This window comes from Amphiprion ocellaris, chromosome 13 (assembly GCF_022539595.1).
Source record: "Amphiprion ocellaris isolate individual 3 ecotype Okinawa chromosome 13, ASM2253959v1, whole genome shotgun sequence".
Lineage (NCBI taxonomy): Eukaryota > Metazoa > Chordata > Actinopteri > Pomacentridae > Amphiprion > Amphiprion ocellaris.
In genome coordinates, this window is record NC_072778.1 from 22,113,725 (window position 1) to 22,132,345 (window position 18,621).

The 18,621-nt window shown below is 43.5% G+C and overlaps 1 protein-coding gene across 2 annotated transcripts in view; it reads left to right on the forward strand.

The window, feature by feature from the left end:
• Window positions 1-12,833: 12,833 nt before the first annotated feature.
• atrx (ATRX chromatin remodeler) overlaps window positions 12,834-18,621 on the forward strand; it is a 40,589-nt gene continuing 34,801 nt past the window's right edge. The window contains exons 1-8 of one of the 2 annotated variants that reach the window (XM_035946556.2): window positions 12,834-13,022; window positions 14,661-14,722; window positions 14,813-14,862; window positions 14,964-15,085; window positions 15,177-15,257; window positions 15,403-15,512; window positions 15,600-15,667; window positions 16,025-18,219. In XM_035946556.2, the coding sequence (XP_035802449.1) occupies window positions 14,666-14,722; window positions 14,813-14,862; window positions 14,964-15,085; window positions 15,177-15,257; window positions 15,403-15,512; window positions 15,600-15,667; window positions 16,025-18,219 (2,683 nt within the window). In that variant the 5' untranslated portion in view covers window positions 12,834-13,022; window positions 14,661-14,665. The remainder of the gene's footprint in view (window positions 13,023-14,660; window positions 14,723-14,812; window positions 14,863-14,963; window positions 15,086-15,176; window positions 15,258-15,402; window positions 15,513-15,599; window positions 15,668-16,024; window positions 18,220-18,621) is intronic. The other variant, XM_023266594.3, reaches the window with a different exon arrangement.

The window sequence follows — 18,621 nt, forward strand, 5'->3', positions numbered from 1 at the left end:
ATCCCATGGACTTCAAAAGTCCTTAAATCATATATTGACCCTAAAGCAGTCCATCTGGAAGCTAGTAAAAGCATGGATAACTGTTTCCAGGTTCCTGTGAGATACATTGGTTTCAGCTTTGCAGTGTTTCTGCACTGAACACACTCTCACAATGCTATCGACTTGTTTACGTGTGTGTGCCAGCAAGCAGCGTTTAAAATGTCCTATGTATGTATATAATATTTTTGGTTGAATTACTACTATTAAAGTAACACCTTGACTTTCCAGTGACATGTCAGATTAGTCGAGTTGTGTAGTCACATGGGAAATATTTTGAGTCAAGCTTTAATACCACGCATTAGGAAGAGGAAATTGTGACTGGCAAAAAAAAAAAAAAGTCCGGCCAGCTTGACTTTCAAATTTATCTTGGGTATTAATGACCCGAAACAGATGGTTTGTTTGCCCACTTGTTGTTCCAGGAGAATGCAAAAAAAAAACAACTATTATTCAAATTAATGACATTGAATATTAAGTTTGAAAGTTCCCTGTTGTTCCCGAATCAGATATTTAAAAATAAAAGATAGTTAGTGAAAACCACTATCGATTATACTTGGTGGAATTGCAAATACTTAGAAGTAGTAGAACACTTTTGTTTTATTGTCTGACATAATGTTTACTGGAGAAGTGAATTCTTTCATCATATAAAATTTCCATTATATGATGAATTCTTGTATCATCTGACACATTTTGCTTCTGTCACTTATGCTGTAATACTATAGAGTATTTGCACTACTGCACCACCAACTGACAACATTTGAATATTAGCCCCATCTTCAGGTAATATTTGTAATATTCAACCCCAGTGTAGTTTACTGAAATGAATATTGGGCCTTATGAAAATTTAATATTCAAATAAAATGCATAACATTTTTTCAAAAATATAAAATAAAATGTAGCACTGTCATTGCTACAGTTTAAGTAGTGGTTCCTTACTCTTTCGTTCTTTCTTTCTTTCTTTCTTTCTTTCTTACCTACCTCCATTTAAACTTCAGTTCAAAAATTCAGTTCAATTCAATTCAGCTCAGTTCAATTCAATTAAATTCAGTTTAATTCAGTTCAGGTCAGATCAATGCAAATACCTTTCAGTTCCATAAAGTTGAATTTATTTCAGTTCAATTCAGTATGCTTTACTGGTACGAATATCAGATAAACAGTATTGACAAAGCATCAAGGGTGTTATTCAAAAAAATGATATAAAGAATCTTATTAGGTTGATTAAAAAAGGAGGCAATGCCAAAATAGAAGTAAAGCACTAGATATATTTTCTGTGTGTGTACTATATATAAAATATTCTGTGTCAAGATAACTGTCATATAGAGCAATGCTTTAATTATCTGTCCCTCTTCTGCTGTGTGTCCCTTTACTAACAGAATCTGTTGCTTTACATTGTCGTCCAGTTCTGTTAGGTTTGGCATTAACGGTGTCGGAAAGTCTTCTATGTTTCTGTTACTTTATTGTGAAACTATTTTGGTTATGATGTCACTTCCTTTCTAAGTCTCCTCTGTACTGAGGGCGCACAGTACAGAATGGATGCCCCTCGTGTGCGTGCATAAGCTGAAACCATACACACACCTGTACTCATTCAACATATTCATACTGCATCCATCCCATCCTGTCCAACTTCATATTAAAGTTCTTGGAAACACTCTCCATGTGCCCTTCTCTCTGACCGGAGCTCTGTCGATAGTAGCTATCAGACCAGAAACATCCCTTCAGAGTGTCCCACTCTAACACATGGTCCTTCAAGCCGGATGTGATAGCTTTCTGGAGACAACATGGAGACAGAACAACCATCTGCAGACTCAGTGTGGCGAGATTCAAGGAATGTTCGTACCCAATTAGACCAATTATGGTCCCAACAACACCACCTGGGACCTGCACCCAGGAAATCCTAGCTCAGGTGTGTTTCACTGTCACTAAATCAATTAAGGCTCAACAGGTTCCATTAACACAGGGGGGCGAGACATGTTCCAATTTAACAATGTTTATTAACAAATTATAAGAAAGGAAATAATGTCACACACCAGTTAACATATACTAACTAAAAGAAAGAATAGGCAACAAGGAATAAAAACCCGGGCTGGGGCTTACCCTGCGGCAGGATAACCAAAAGGGGAGAGGAATCCTCAAATTAATCACCCGTGACACTGCAAATAATACACACACACAAAACCAAAAAAAAGGGGGGATCGTGAAGAAGACACCACCACCAGGGAATAACCGCCGCAGTAAGCCACAGCACCGCAGAAGACAAAGACAAAGATTAATAAAACATACCCAAACTAACCATAACTGGTGTGGACAAATGAAAACAAAACCAAACAACAATAAATGATGGATTAAATCAATACACGAGACCGAATAAATTCACAAAGAAAACAAAAAAAGACAATTAAACCAACTAATGCAACAAAGCAAACCAAAATACCAAAAGGAAATACTTAAATTAATTTCTGAATAACAAAGAAAAACAAAACACCATCAACTGAACTAGCCCTTGCAGCGGTACAGGTTCTGGCACAGCAGCGACACAACCAGCCTCTGCACGGAGCTCCAAGCTGCAGCAAACAAACAAAACCAAAAAACACACAAACAGTTCACCAGACGATTATCAAAGAAAACCAAAACAGCAGCTCGGCTTGAAGTGATGGTGGCAGTCAGATTATGCCGGGCTGTTAACTGAAAAGAAAAATAACCCGGAGTTAATAAACTCATTACGTAAAATCAGGATAGCGGCTGGGGGAACCAACCCATCACGTACCTGGCAACTGGAGGGTGTGAGCCACAAGAATACGGCTCACACACACACACACACACACACACACACACACACACACACACACACACACACACACACAACCAGAGCGAGCGTGCCCGGAATTCACCCCAGCACTCAGCCACACTGGAAGGAGCGGAGATATGGTGATCACCAGATGTAATCACACGCCAAAAACAAAAGAAGGCGGCAGAACACTTACATATTCAGACAGCGCGTCTTGACGGCAATCACAACAGCTGGATACACCAGAGAACAGCTGCGTCCACCAACACCGTCATGCTAAACCACAGCCACCACGGAAGCAAGCAGGGAGTGGAGGACAGAAAGCTCCACCGCTGCACACCTGAATATAAAGGGCGCATAGTACCGCCCAGCAATTACGGTGCCCGCACCACTGGCACTGCGCCCAACAGTGGCTAGGAGGGAGACAACCTCCCGTCACATCAGCAATGAGTTCTAGACCTCAGCGGGAGAGACACCTTCCAGGACACCTTGATAACTTCGAAATTGGATACACACCAGGAGTCCCAGTACCTCCTGCCACTAATGCTGAGGAACTCAGTGCAACAGTTCCGGCGACACAGTCAGTTATCCGCTTTCACTGCCATCTGCTGTGAGACCACCATCAAGCCGATTTTCAGTATCTTCTCACTGCAGTAGAGCGAGAACCCAAGCCAGCGCTCACTCAACCGCCATGAGCTCTGTTGCAAATGGACTCTCCGAGCTACAGAGTGCCAAGTTGGAGGAGCAGGTAAAGCGCATGGAGCTTGCAGAAGTACAAAGGCAGATTATGGAGCAGACCCTAATTGACGAGCAGTGCAATCTTCTAGACAAAGAAGCTAGAGACGCGCTCAATGAAAAGGAAGCTCTTATTAGAGAACAAGAGCGACAAAGACGTCTACTAGAGGAGAAAGCAGAAATGGCATACAAGAGTAAAGAGGCTATTACTAGGCATCAGATGTTACAGCGGCGACTGAAAGAGAAGGAGATGGAAGTGCCACAAGCGGCTCTTATTGCATCCTTTCTGCAAGAAGGAGAAATTAAGAGTTTTCTAGCCTCCAGGCCCCTCAGTGAAAGTGATTTCAATCCAAGGCCGTCGGAGAAAGACCAGCCTGTACCACCTCACTCACAAGGTGCACCTGGACCGCTTCATTCTACTCCATCTACCCATGCTCCAGTATCAATGTCTAATGTAACCATTAGTTTACCTGCCTTAACTGCTCTACCTTCAATACATGTTCAGCCCACTCTTCAAGTGACAGCTCCTTCTACTAATGGATTCCTTACCCTACCGCAGCCTACCTACACCACCATGCCTCCTCCTACTGCTATCTCCAATTTAGCTCTGCAGCCCCGTCCCAGCTACACCGTGGGTACCTCCACAGTGCGTGCTCCGTCACCATCCATATCCAGACCTTTGGGCCCACCCAGCCAACCACAAGTAGTCTACAGTGAAGCTCTGATCCAACCTGTGCCTCCACCTGTTCCACAGCAACAGCCAGTGTTACAGGCTGCCAATTCATTGCCTTATCCTAACTCCTTCCTGCCACCTCTGCCACAACAGGTGACAGTGCCACCCCCAGGACACAGGGCCACACCAGGCACAGACTTTATGGAGCTTCTGGTTGCCACTTCATATGGCCTTCCAAGACCTGCTCTATCTCACTTTTCCTCAGGGAAAGAGTCCGAATTTGCCCTTCTCAAGATGGCTTTGGACAATCTGCTCGACACACATTCCCACCTGACAGAGCAGTTCAAATATCAAGTCCTCCTTGATCACTTGAACCTGCCAAGTGCCTACAAGTTAGCTCAAGCCTACATGCATGACCCTAGACCCTTCAGCCCTTCAGGCCCTCCAAGATAAATATGGACAGCCGCGGCAGCTTGTGCAGGGTGAGCTCGGTGCCATCTTTAACTCTCCTCCCATGAGATCTGGAGATCCTGAGGCATTTGACAACTTCGCCCTTTCAGTACAGGCTCTAGTGGGCATGCTTTGCTCCCTCAAAGGTGAGAATGGCTATGAACTGCTCTCACGTCGACAGACTGCTCAGCAAACTGCCTGCCAACTATCGAGACGGGTTTGTAGAGTACAGCATAAACCATGGCATCCTGAGGACTGGCACGGATCAGACCTACACGCTCAATAACGTCTCTGCTTGGCTACAGTTGAAGCCCCAAGCTAAGCGTATATCATCCAGAGTGGCTCTTAAGTTTCAAGATCAGCCCAAGCCTGTTAAGAGCCAAAGGGAACCACAAGCTCAATCTTCCGGTGTGTATTATAACACAGAAAGCCAGGCTAAAGTAGTTTCCCCAGACCCTGCTCGCAGCTCCAAGTCGCCCAAAGCTAAACCTAGTGGGAGGCCTTACTGCCCGTACTGTGACACCTGAGAGCACTACCTCAGTCTGTGCCCCAAATTCAAAGCGCTCAACCCAACAGAGATTTCCGTATGGCTTAAAGACAGAGGCTGTTGGAGGTGTGGCAGAAACCTGTACCTGAAGCATGTACTCTGAAGAAGCCCTGCCAAGTGTGCAAGCAACAACACCTCACTGTACTTCATGAAGTGTGTGACAACGAAGCTAAGAAGGTGCTAATGGTCAATGCTGTTCCTAACACTATCTACGTAGACTGCCCAAGTCGTCCGCAAAAGGTCATGCTGAAGCTAGTGAATGTTCACCTGTATAATGCAGAGCACTCCCTTGAAGGTTTCGCCATCCTTGATGATGGATCCGAGAGAACCCTCATCCTGCCCTCAGCCGTCCGGGACCTCCACTTAACCAAAAAGCCAGAGAGTTTGCCTTTGCGCACCATCCACCATGAGGTGCTACATCTGCAAGGATCTGCAGTGTCGTTCGACATCTTTCCAGTACATGCACCTAAACAGAGGTATAACATCCATCATGCCTTCACCGCAGATGAGCTTAGTCTGTCAGAGCACAGCTATCCTGTCAAGTCCCTCATGCGCAAATACTCCCACCTGCAAGGTCTTCCACTCCCAATGGTTGACGAGGTCCAACCACTTCTGCTCGTAGGCTCTGACTTTCCACATCTTCTCCTTCCCAAACAGCCTGCAAGAGCTGGTCCTCCTGGGAGTCCATTAGCTGTGCGTACTGCTCTTGGTTGGACATTGCAAAGCCCAGCCAACTTAAACGTCCTCACTGGTGACCATCCTCACTGTTACTTCACCATGTCAGCCAACTCAGAGCTGCAGCGGCACGCTGAACGCCTGTGGGAAGTCGACATAACCCCTTATACCAACACCAAAACTGCTGCGTGGTCCAAAGGAGATCAGCAGGCCTTAGAACTGCTAGAACAGTGCACAACTAAAGTAGAAGTGGATGGAGTAGCCAGGTACGCCACACCACTACTGAGACGCAAGGAGAGTCCCACACTCTGGGCTCCCAAGCAAACGCTGCTCCCACAGCTACGGAGTACAGAGCGCCGTCTAGCCAAAGACACCTCTCTAGCTCACACTTACTGTCAAGAGATACAGAAGCTTGAGCAGCTAGGCTATGCCAAACCTCTACCTCCTGAAACAGTAGACACCTCTACGGAGTCCTGGTATCTGCCGCACCATGTTGTCCACCATAATGGTAAGGCTAGGATTGTCTACAATTGTTCATACCAGCATAACAGCCAAAGCCTGAACAACCAACGACTACCTGGTCCGACCCTAGGTCCTACCCTCCTTGGCGTACTTCTCCGGTTCTGAGAACACAGTGTGGCTATAAGTGGTGACATCAAAGCCATGTTTCATCAAGTTCACCTGCTACCTAAAGACAAGCCTCCTCCACTTTCTCTGGAGAGGTATGAGGAGGGAGGAGGAGCCAACAGTGTATGAGTGGCAGGTCTTGCCCTTTGGGACGACATGCAGCCCTTGCTGCACCACGTACGCCCTACAGAGGCATGTGAAGGACAATAACAGAGGCCATGAGGACATCCTACACCTTGTAGAGGCTGCTTTCTATGTTGACAACTGTTTGACCAGTGTCACAAATGCGATTGAAGCAAAGACCATAATTGATCAGATGCGCACTCTACTGTCAATCGGAGGCTTTGACATAAGGCAGTGGGCCAGCAACACCTCCCAGTGGAAGCCAAAGCAGCAAGCACCGAACTCTGGCTTTCCCAGCACCACCAAGATCCAGAGGAGCCAGCTTTAGGCCTTCGCTGGAACTACCTCACTGATCACCTTGGGTACCGCCACCGACCGGTAGAGTATTCCCAGCCAACTCTGAGGAATGTGTATAAGGTATTGGCTACCCAATACGATCCCCTCGGCTACCTCATTCCATTCACCACCCGAGCAAAGATCCTTGTTCAAGATCTGTGGAGAGTAGGAGTTGGCTGGGATGAGCTAATCTGACCAGAAGCTCTACTGGATGTCTGGACCCAATGGGAGAGCGAACTGACCCATCTTCCACAAGTGGAAATCCCCAGATGCTACTTTCCACCAGTAGCAGATGCTGAGGCACCCCAGTTAGAAGCGCACATATTCTGCGACGCCTCTGAAAGAGCCTATGGGGCAGTTGCTTATCTCCGCAACCAGTACAATCAAGGTGAGGTCCACGTAGCATTTGTGATGGCTCAATCACGAGTGTGCCCCTGCAAACAGCTGTCCATGCCATGCCTTGAACTGTGTGCTGCTTTAGCTGGAGCACAGCTGGCTAAAGCTGCTATGACAGAACTATCACTGTCTCCCCCTCAAGTCACAATCTGGACTGACTCAACAACAGTGTTGACATGGCTGAAGTCCGACTTGTGCCATTATAAAGTCTTCGTGGGAACGAGAATCGCAGAAATTCAAGAACTCACTGAAGGCTCCACATGGTGGTACGTGTGCACCACAGAGAAACCAGCAGATGACCTAATCCATGGCAAATCCTTACTTGAGCTTAGCCAGTCAAGCCGGTGGAGTCAAGGTCCACCCTTTCTCCGACAACATCCAGACTCCTGGCCAGTGTTGCAGAAGCTCATGAAGCAGCTAAGGATGAGCTTTGAAAGACAGTGTTCTGTGGAACCACCCACCTGCACTCTAACCACAGCATCTGTGTCCAACATAGATGACTGGGATGGGCTCCTCAAGGCCACCCATGAGCGCCTTCACGGGACGGCCAACGACCAGAGCAGTCCTCCCATGACAGCAGCTGAACCCCTAGCAGCAGAGCTACGTGTCCTTCGACAAGCCCAGAATGAATCCTTCCCTGAAGAGGTGGAAACTCTTGCTGCTGGTAAGCCCATCTCTATGCAGAGTTGCCTACTCATGCTCTCTCCTGAGTACGATGGAGCTGTTGGTCTGGTGAGAGTGGGAGGCAGGCTACGCAGAGCCGAAGATCTCGATCCAGATGTCATACATCCTATCATCCTCGATCCGAAACATCATGTCACCAAGCTACTCATTAAGAAGTACGACAGTGAACCTTTGCATCCTGGACCTGAGCGAGTTTTCGCCAAGATCGGAAGGAGATACTGGATCCTCCGGGGAAGAGAGTCCATCAAACGTCACCAGCACAGCTGTGTTGAATGCCAGAAATGGTGTGCCACTCCAGTGGTACCTCAGATGGCAGATTTGCCCTCCGCCAGACTCCGTATGTACAAGCCACCCTTCTGGTCGACTGGAGTTGACTGTTTTGGCCCCTACAACGTCAAAGTCGGCCGATGTAAAGAGAAGCAGTGGGGGCTGATTTTCAAGTGCATGACGACAATCTGTGTGCACCTTGACCTACTGGAGAGCATAGACACTGACGCCTTCCTGATGGCTCTCCGTCGCTTCATCGCGGGAAACCATTCGAGATCCTGGCTGACAGAGGAACAAACTTCTGAGGTGGAGCTGCAGAGCTGCAGGCCAGCTTTGCTGCTTTAGAAGTTCCTCTCCAGGAGCAGCTGGCCGGCCAGAAGATCGAGTTCCATTTCAACCCTCCTGGTTCTCCACACTTTGGCGGGACATGGGAACGAGAGATCAAGTCGATCAAGGCAGCTCTCCAAGTCGTCCTCCAGGACCGCACCATCGCAGAACCTGTACTCCAGACTGTGCTGATCGAAGTGGAGGGAATACTCAATGCAAAGCCGCCTTGGGTACATCTCCTCCAACGCTGCTGATCCTGATCCAGTCACACCGAATATACTGCTGATGGGACGTCACGACGCATCACTCCCGCAGGCCTTCTGCACAGCTAGCGACCTCCTCAGCAGAAGAAGATGGCACCACACCGAGATCCTGGCAGACCATTTCTGGTCCAACTTCATCCGTCGTCACCTCCCGGACCTTCAGAAGCGGTCAAAGTGGCAGAAAGACACTGACAATCTAGCCCCTGGTCAGGTGGTGATGGTTGTCGATTCACAGCTAACCAGGGCCCAGTGGCCGATCGGGAGAGTTGTGAAGATCTGTCCAGGATCTGATGGGCGAGTCAGGGCAGCTGAAGTCAAAATCAAGGGACAGACCTACCTACGCCCAGTCGTGCGCCTTGTGCGGCTGCCAGTTTGGGAGGACGAAGAGGATACCAACTAAGTTAGACTTTCCTTTGAGTTCAAATTTATTGCTAAATTTGGGGACGGCTATGTTGGAAAGTCTTCTATGTTTCTGTTACTTTATTGTGAAACTATTTTGGTTATGACGTCACTTCCTTTCTAAGTCTCATCTGTACTGAGAGCGCACAGTACAGAATGGATGCCCCTCGTGCGTGTGCATAACCTGAAACCACACACACACCTATACTCATTCAACATATTCATACTGCATCCATCCCATCCTGTCCAACTTCATATTAAAGTTCTTGGAAACACTCTCCATGTGCCCTTCTCTCTGACCGGAGCTCTGTCGATAGTAGCTATCAGACCAGAAACATCCCTTCAGAGTGTCCCACTCTAACACAAATGGGTTAAACTGTTTAAAGTATTCCTGTATTATTTCATTTTAAATAGGATGTCTATCTCTGTCTCTACTTCGCCTGTGGTGCAGATACCACAGACTCTTGCTTCTGTAGGCAGTCACAGCTTCTTTTGTTGTCCTTCAGCTGTGACTGGACTGTGGTCATCAAGTCAGCAAAGAGACATTCTGACAATTTACAATTGTGGTTTCGTAGTTAGATAACAGTGACGTTTATTTGGTTCAATTCTTTCAAAGTTTCAGATAAGCAATTTTATGTTAATGTAGTAATTTGGTTGACTGATTAGTGATTGGAGAGTAGTGCTGGTCTGAGGCTGATGAGTGTTATCTGATCGATAAGTCTCTAGACCAGCAGAATGGACTTTTTGAGGGACTAATTGTTGTGTTTGTGGATCAGTCTGCATCAGTTCAGGCAGAATTCCGGATATATTTTGCTACGCCATCTCTTAGTATGTCTAATTCACACCCAACACTGGGTTGAATTTTAATTATTCCATATGTTTTCAGATCTGGGAATTTTTAGATTTTCATCTTCATAAAAACCCACCTTGCCTGGGATCATTTTCTCAATAGTTTTAATTATCTGCCCTTGAAAATTTAAAAAGTGTGCATTGATGTTTCCATATTTCCAGTCTTTCACTAATATTTTATGAACTTTTGACCCATTGAACAATTTGATCTATGGCGGAAGGAAAACGTGGTCGTAGTGATCATGTGCTAAAAACTGATTTTTTTTTTTACTGTATCTGTCTACAGCTGCTTTCATCTGAGTAATAACATTCAAATACACATTACTTTATGTCTGTGGTGATAGCAAAGGTATGCCATTCTTGTAACCAAATAATTGTATCAAATGTTTGGATCTAATAGTGTAATCAGAAATATTTGATTTAAGGCAGTGCTGTAGTGTATAAAATCCTTGTTTATATTTGGATACTGTCATTAACATGATTTACAAATGGGTTTTATATTATATTATATATATTTATATTTTATATTTGCAAATATTCTGTGGGATATAATATTTAAAATATTACCCTCATAAATGAAGTCAAATCATTTTGATGCATTAATAATACTTCAGAGTCTGGGGGCTGCAATCTTTTCTGGCAAATAGAAAACTGCATGATTTGAATTTATCCTATTTCAACTGGTAAAAACAACTATACTGGTTATTATGTAGGGCACTGTGCAGGTAAAATAGTGCAGATACATGAGGGTCATTCAGACTCAATCTACCAAATGCCCTATGCTTGACCATCTTCAATGTGACTGATTATTTTTGGTGGTGAATATTGATTGAGTGGACCATGTTTAAAATCTGGGATCACAGGTAACATTAGTTTTTGTGTTAAAAATTCTTAAAGAAGGGTTAGAATGTTTGTCTTGACTAGAGAAATAATGTAGCTGGAGTCCTGAAACTCTGCAAGGTCGCTGATATTGTACATGTGGTCTTCAATAGTACAACACTGATTTGATAGAATAATACAAACCAGTTGTATGCAAATTTGGTCCAAAATTTAATAAATGTTTCTACTCTGATACTCCACCAACCACAAAATTTTTATTTTTCACCATAAGAGGCTGATTTTTATTTTCCTGTGACTGCCACCAATAAGAGTGTTAAAAATGTAGACTATGGTGCCAGTCAGCAGTTGATATATGAAAAAAAAGTTATCAAGATTATGTTTTTTGTGTTGATATTTGATCATGCATTGAGCAGGTATGTCGGTGAAACTACTCTGAAAGCGGTCCAACTGGAAGAGTTGTATAATAACCTATTATACTGGACTAAAAGAAAAATCCTAGTTTTCCAATTGGCAGTGTCTCAAATAATTTTTTAGAAAAAAATGAAGAAAACAGCACAAAAATCAACATGACCCCACCCTACTTTAAGACTTTTGACTCAAAAACTAATGTGACCAGTGACCCCGGATTTTACACTTTCTGAAAAACATGAGATGGTCAGACATGAATTTTTAAAAAAAAATTTGGTGGATTGAGGTGGAACGATCACGAGGATAATTGCTCCCCTGGACAGAAATCCTTTTTTGGCAAATGATCATTTTATGAAAAGTAAACGCTGGGTAAACACCAGTTTACCCAGCGTTTACTTTTCATGGTTTAAGTTGTCCACAGTACTTCTACATTTTAAAATACAAGCTTCATGATATTGAACTCTCCTCTGCAGCTGTCTACTAAAATATTTCACCAGCCATAAAACCTTTATTTTTCACTCTAAGAGGATGATTAATGCGAGCGAAAAAATTCAGTTAGATTTTTTTTGGGCCAATATTTGAACCTGCATTAAGCAGATATGCAGGTAAAACCACTCCGAAAGATTTCCCGATTGGAAGATTTATCTAATATTGCTAATGGGCTAAAAGAAAAATCCTTGTTTTACATCTCGTGGTGCTTCAAATAATTTTACAAAAAGTGAAGCAAATTGCACAAAAAAGATAAGCTAAGACAAGAAAGCTTTATTGTTATAATACACAGTGAACAATGAAATTCCAGATGATTTTCTCCCTTTTAAACATTCAGATTCAGATTCAGAAAACTTTATTCGTGCCCAGGGGACAAACATATCAGACAAATAAATTAAGAAAATAAATTAAGAAAAAACTAAATAGTGGAGTAGAAGAATTGAAATCTTTACCCCAAAAAAGAAAAATTACAATGTACAAGTGGCATATGCAAATAGACCATAAAATCAATCCCACCACTCTTTATATATTTAACGCAAATGTTATCTATGACCACAGATTTTACATGATTTACTTAATAACATGTCTATGCACAGAAGAAAAGAAAATCAATGCGAAAAAGTCAGGAGTTAACTTTTTTTTAATTGGTGGATTGAGGTGGAATGATCTACGAGGATAATTGGACAGACATCACTTTTTGGCAGATGGTCACTTCATGCCAGTTTATCATTTTATAGTTTAAGCACATACTATTTGTACTTTTTGAAGTGAAAGTTGCATGATGTTGAGCTTGTCTCCTCTGCAGCTGGCCCGCGGCTTCTCAGCCATGTCGGAACTGAGTACTTTGATAATGGACCAGTCAGAGCCTCGGAGCCGCTCAGCCAATAGGATCGCTCATAGGATTCAGGCTACATGCGCCATTTTACTGCGTCCACAGCCATCCGGCAAGATGGTCCCCTCGCTTTGTCTGCCCTGACCGGAGTTGTTTCGGTATTCAGCACTTATTCTTGCTTTCAAACCATCGAAAAACCGCTGTTTGGATCGAACCGAGCTACCCGCACCCTGAACAAAACCCGTCTCTGTCAGTCAAGAAATGACGACGGCGGAAAGCAGGTAGGCACACTGTTTGGTCTGTTTGTTTAGACAAATCAGTTTTGAATTGATTGCTGTGCTACCTTCGCTAGCGGCGAGCCGGGCCATGCTAGGTCGCTAGCCGAGCTACTAGCTGCACAGCCGGCAATGTTCAAGTTCACACACACGCAGATTCACATGCACACACGCTTATTCCGGGGTGTTTGTCGGAGTAATCGCACTTCACAACATGGCATCGATTGTGAAAAAGCATTTATTTGGTTTTTCCTGTAGATAGCTAAATGTTGCTGCGCTACTTCGGATGCTAGGAGGCAATGCCAGGGCTGCTCGGTGCCTTGGCATCGTCACAGGAAAGGCCCGTGCATGCATCGGTGCATGCCCACATGCATTGGAGCTTGTATGCACCGCCGAGGTTTCGAGGTTTCCAGGGCAACACAGGGCAATGAAAAGAAGAAGTCCCTTATTAACGGTGACCGTTAACGCCGCTAACGTTAGCACGTCTGAACTTGGCGGGTTGGGATTTCACGTGTTGGTCAAAACACAGAAAAGGCTCCGTTACGGATAAAGAAGCGACACAGAACAGCTAAAGCAGAAGCGTGGCCTCTTCTCGTTGGACTGACACGGGATTTTGTGGCAATTTTACGGCTGATCGCTGCTGGCAGGACCGAGCGGTGGTTGAATGGCGCTCACAGCCATCTAATCCGCACATTATGATGACGCAAAACGGCAAAATAAACAGCGGTACCTCCGTATCAGGAGCGATGAGCTTCACAGAAATGCGTGCGGAAGCTTGTAAGTAACTCGGATCTGATGGATTTTGCTCACACCAATGCTGCTGTCGTGCTGTCAGTGTAACGGTGCGCTTTATTAACGGTTTATTTGCGACATCTCAGGAAGTTTTAACCGTCAGCAGCCAAAACACAAAGGCTGTCTGTGACATCTGATATTCCCAGCCGCTATCTGGACATAGCATGGCCACTTAACTACAGGAGCATAAACCTGCATGGCTGTAGTCACTAATTATTCTTGAATTCTTGCACATATAACAGATGTTTACATAGATGTGTTTAGGAAGTTGGCCTCCAGAGTGGAAGTTCAAAAACATTCAAATTTAAGAACCGTTGAAATTTGTGCTTTTTTGATTGCAAATTCCTCAATTATGGCTGTTTATTTCCTGGTATATGTATATTAGTGCTGTGTTGTCTTTTGAGTCTTGTATAAAAATGTTGTAGACGTTCTGAACTGTTTCTAAATCATTTAAATACACATACCACTGGGACTTAAGCACAAATGACAAAATTACAGAAATGGTGGAACTGTAATATAATCTACTATTCTACTGAAAACTCTGTTTTTCCCCTTTAAGGTAAGAATATACACATATGTATTTGTCATGTTTTCCCAAACACAAACTTTAAGAAAATATCACAATAAAAAGTAACACAGGACAAAATTTTACTTTCAGACAGACTCCTGCACACTGTCTGATTTGCAAACATACATTTATTTTCCGAAACTTGCATCAATAAATGCATCTTTACAAGTTAGACGGTGTGCAGGAATCTGGAGCTGGATGTGCAACGAGTTCCTTTGGTTTAAAAAGATAGCTTACTTTACCAGTATGTTCATCCTGAAACAAAATTTTAACTGTCTTTCCAGGTAAAATGAGTCTGGCTTCTTCTGAATCACACCTCAATCAAATGGCAGATAAAGAAGAGGAGGTAAGTTCACCACCAGTCAGTGTGTTTTGACTTGTAATTTTTAAAACTTGTTTATAATGGACACGCTTACAAATGTCGTATCCTCGCCAGCCTGGTAGCTCAGCAGAAACTATGAAGCCCTCCTCTTCTCGCAGCAAGAGGTGAGGAGCAAATTTTCCTAAATGTGTCAGTTATTGTTTTGTTGCTGTTTTGAAAAGAGCAGACAGTTTAAAATGTTAGTTACTTGCTAAACTCATTTTAGGAAGCCTGTCGCTGTGGCTAAGCACACTGGCCAGAATGAATCTGACACCTCTGCAGAAAGCGAAAATGAAGGTGCCACTTCTGACAATCCTTCCGACTGTAACACAGGGAGCGCATCAAAAGGTATGAACTATATTAAGGCTCATGTTGGTTATAATCAAGACGTTGACATTGCAGATGCTCAATTTGGAAGCATTGCTGTTGTGTTCTTCAGGCACTTTGGTGATGAGGCCAGCTGGCAATGAAAATAAAGGTGCCATGAAGCTCAGAGTGGATTTCAAACAGAAAAAGCCAGGTGATTGTATTTCTGTATTTTTAAAATAAATGTATTAAGCTGAACATTCATGTAGTATGTTAATATTCACAAGTGAGAATTCACAGAATGTTTTAGTGAATTATCTGAAATGCATAAGGTGAATTATTTACTTATTTTGTTGCAGATGATACCCTGCAGAAGAAGGTGAACTGTACTGCTTGTGGAAAACAAGTAAACCAGTTTCAGCGCAATTCTGTGTACGAGCATCCTGCGCTCAAAGTGCTTATTTGCAAGGTAGGAAAGGTCAGGTTTTATAGAGGTGAAGGTCTTTATTAGCAGCCTTGATAGTATTAGAGATCACGTTATTTTCTCTTCCTCTAGTCATGCTACAAGTACTACACAAGTGATGATATCAGCAGAGACTCTGATGGGATGGATGAGCAGTGCAGGTAAACATTTTACACTAGACCCACAAAACATTGTGATTTATTTGTTAATTGAAACAGATACACCACGTAATGTGGGTACTGACATTGTAGGTCTCACTGGGCATCTTAAAAAATAGCATTTATTTCACTTTGGTTAATATGAAATTTACAGGAAAATGTAGAATATGGTTTTAAATAGTTGAATGCCCCATTTAATGTAATGTTGGATGTATGTCTGACCCTTTAATTCATTGTTCTTCAAACAAAACTTCTGTGAATTTTTAGTTTTTGTGCCAATACTTGTGGAAAACTTAGCCCAAGATTACAAGACTTTATTTGATATCTGGTCTGAACCACTGTTGGACTTCTTCTCCCCAGGTGGTGTGCTGAAGGTGGAAAGCTCATCTGCTGTGACTACTGCAACAATGCCTTCTGCAAGAAGTGCATTCTGCGCAACCTCGGCAGGAAGGAACTGTCAGTCATTACCGATGAAAACTCAAAATGGCACTGCTATGTCTGCAGATCAGAACCCCTCCAGGATCTGGTGTCCAAATGCAACCGCATCATGGAGAAACAAGAACTTGAGCAACTAAAGCAACGGAAAACGGATAAAACAGAGGAACGTGATAGCAAGAAGCACAAGAACAAAGCAGCCAAAGAGCACAAAGCCGTTGTCAATGGAAAAGAACACACTGAAGGCTCGGGGACCATGACTTTCTCCTACAAAAAACTGCAGGTACCCAAAGAACTTATAAAGAAAGCAAAAAAGCTTGTTGAAACTACGACTGGTTTAAACAATACGTTTATCCAGTTCATCCAACAAGCAGCCGAGGACCAAGGAGATAAATCTATCAGGTATCGTCATTTGAAAGCCTTCAAGGCTGTGCTTTCTGATTTGAAGAAAGCCCACAATGCTTTGGAGGCAGCTTTGGAGCCAGAGTTCAGAAACATGGACTTGCAGAATGGTAACGAAGGGCAACATGCTGTAAAGAAGAGCACGAATGTTGTGGCACTTGAAGAAAGCGATCACATGGATAATGTGACAGATTACGTTGATGAGACTGATGCAAGTCAGGAGGTGGAGAAGGAGCAGCATAGTGAGGAGGACATGGATAATGATCAAGCGTCAAATGAGGATGAATTGAAAGATCACAAAGCAGAAACTGAGACCGACATTAAAGACCACCCAACAGAAATTGAGACTGACATTAAAGACCACCCAACAGAAACTGAGACCGACTTTAAAGACCACCCAACAGAAATTGAGACAGAAATGAAAGACGAACACACAGAAACTGAGACAGAAATAAAAGACCACTCAACAGACACTGAGACAGAAGTAAAGGACCTCCAAACTGAAACTGAGATAGAAATGAAAGACCACCAAACAGAAACTGATGTAACCAAAAAGATAATTAAAACTGAAGTCTGTGATGATGCTCTCGTGTCAGCAGGTGAAATGTCTTTAGACCATGACATTATGTCTGTGCCTCCTTCAGTTCCCGAAGAGCTTTTTCAGATGGTGGAGAGCCTTGCAGACTCCACTATGCTCTCACAGATTGACACCAATTTGGTCACAGACAATGATACCAAGTCAAATGGAAACCCGCCAGACTCTCAACGCCCCCAACCCAAGGTTAAGAATCTCATAGTGAAACTGACTCCTGTGCCAGTTGTGACAACTTGTGGGTCAAGGTCATCCAGGTCTAAAAACAAAGAAAAAGGTGGAGAGACACCCATAAAGGTTAAAGAAGAATGCAACCAAGAGGACAATTCTGCTTCTGATGCAGTAGATGGGACAGAAAGCCCACCCCCCAGCCGTCGCTCTAGTAGAGTGAAAACCACTCCTTTGAGGAAGCAGGCTGAGAATAAGGGCAAAAATGATTCATCTGAGTCGGAGTCAGAGGAAGACGATAAGTCCAAGGCCAAATCCTCCAAGAAATCCAGTAGCACCAAACAAGAGGACAGGAAAAAGACTGAGGCCTCAGAGAAACAGACGGCAGACTCTGACTCGGATGAAGTTCCTCACATACTGCTAGAGAAAGCTGCAGCAGGCCAGAGCACAGATGAGGAACAGGGGAGCACATCTGCTAAAAAGCATTCATTAAAACAGGAAACATCCATACAGGATGCAGAAAAACCATCCAAACGCAAAAGGAAATCTGAAAGCTCAGACTCAGACCTAGAGAAGAAAAGCAAGAAGGCATCCAAGAAAAAGAAGAAGAAACAAAATGGCTCAGACTCCTCAGACTCAGATTCTGACAACGAGAAGGAGACAAAGAGTAAAGTGAGCACAGCAAAGAGGAGGTCTAGTCGTGTGAAGAAACAAGATGATGCAGAGGAAGACAAAAATTCACCTCAAAGAAAAGCAGCCGATCGGAAGAGGTCCTATGAAAAGAAGCGCAAGGGACGGAGTGCCAAAGCAGCCTCCAAGCTGCAGTCGTCCTCCAGTGAGGATGAAGAAGAGCAGCAGGCTGAGGGTGACTCTGGAGAGGACAGCGACGAGCAAAAGATCAAACCCCTTGTGGAGGATAACATGGTGGGAGGCAGTGGACCCTTCCATCAGTCCTCAGGTAATGTGGTCTAACTTGTAAATCCGGGTACTAAAGAAATACCTGTACTTTTTGCAAACTACAACTATTTAACAGAAATTAAATGACTTAATTAAATCCCAAAATTAAATGATTAAAAGTAGTTATAAGCCAGCTGATTGTTTAGTTATTGATGTGCACATAAATACAATAGAAGACAACACAATGTTGGTATTGACAGTGGTAGAGCGCTCAAAACTTTATTATACTTTTTCTACTTTTAAAGAAAAAGGCCTAAGGTATAAAGAATAAAAAATGGGAAATTTTATAAAAATAAAATAATGCAGCATTATTTTTGTTCCTAAATTGTTTACCTGTTTGGTTTTTTGTTTCTTTTTCTTTTATAAAACAAGAATAGTTGCATTTGTATGTATGAAACAAATT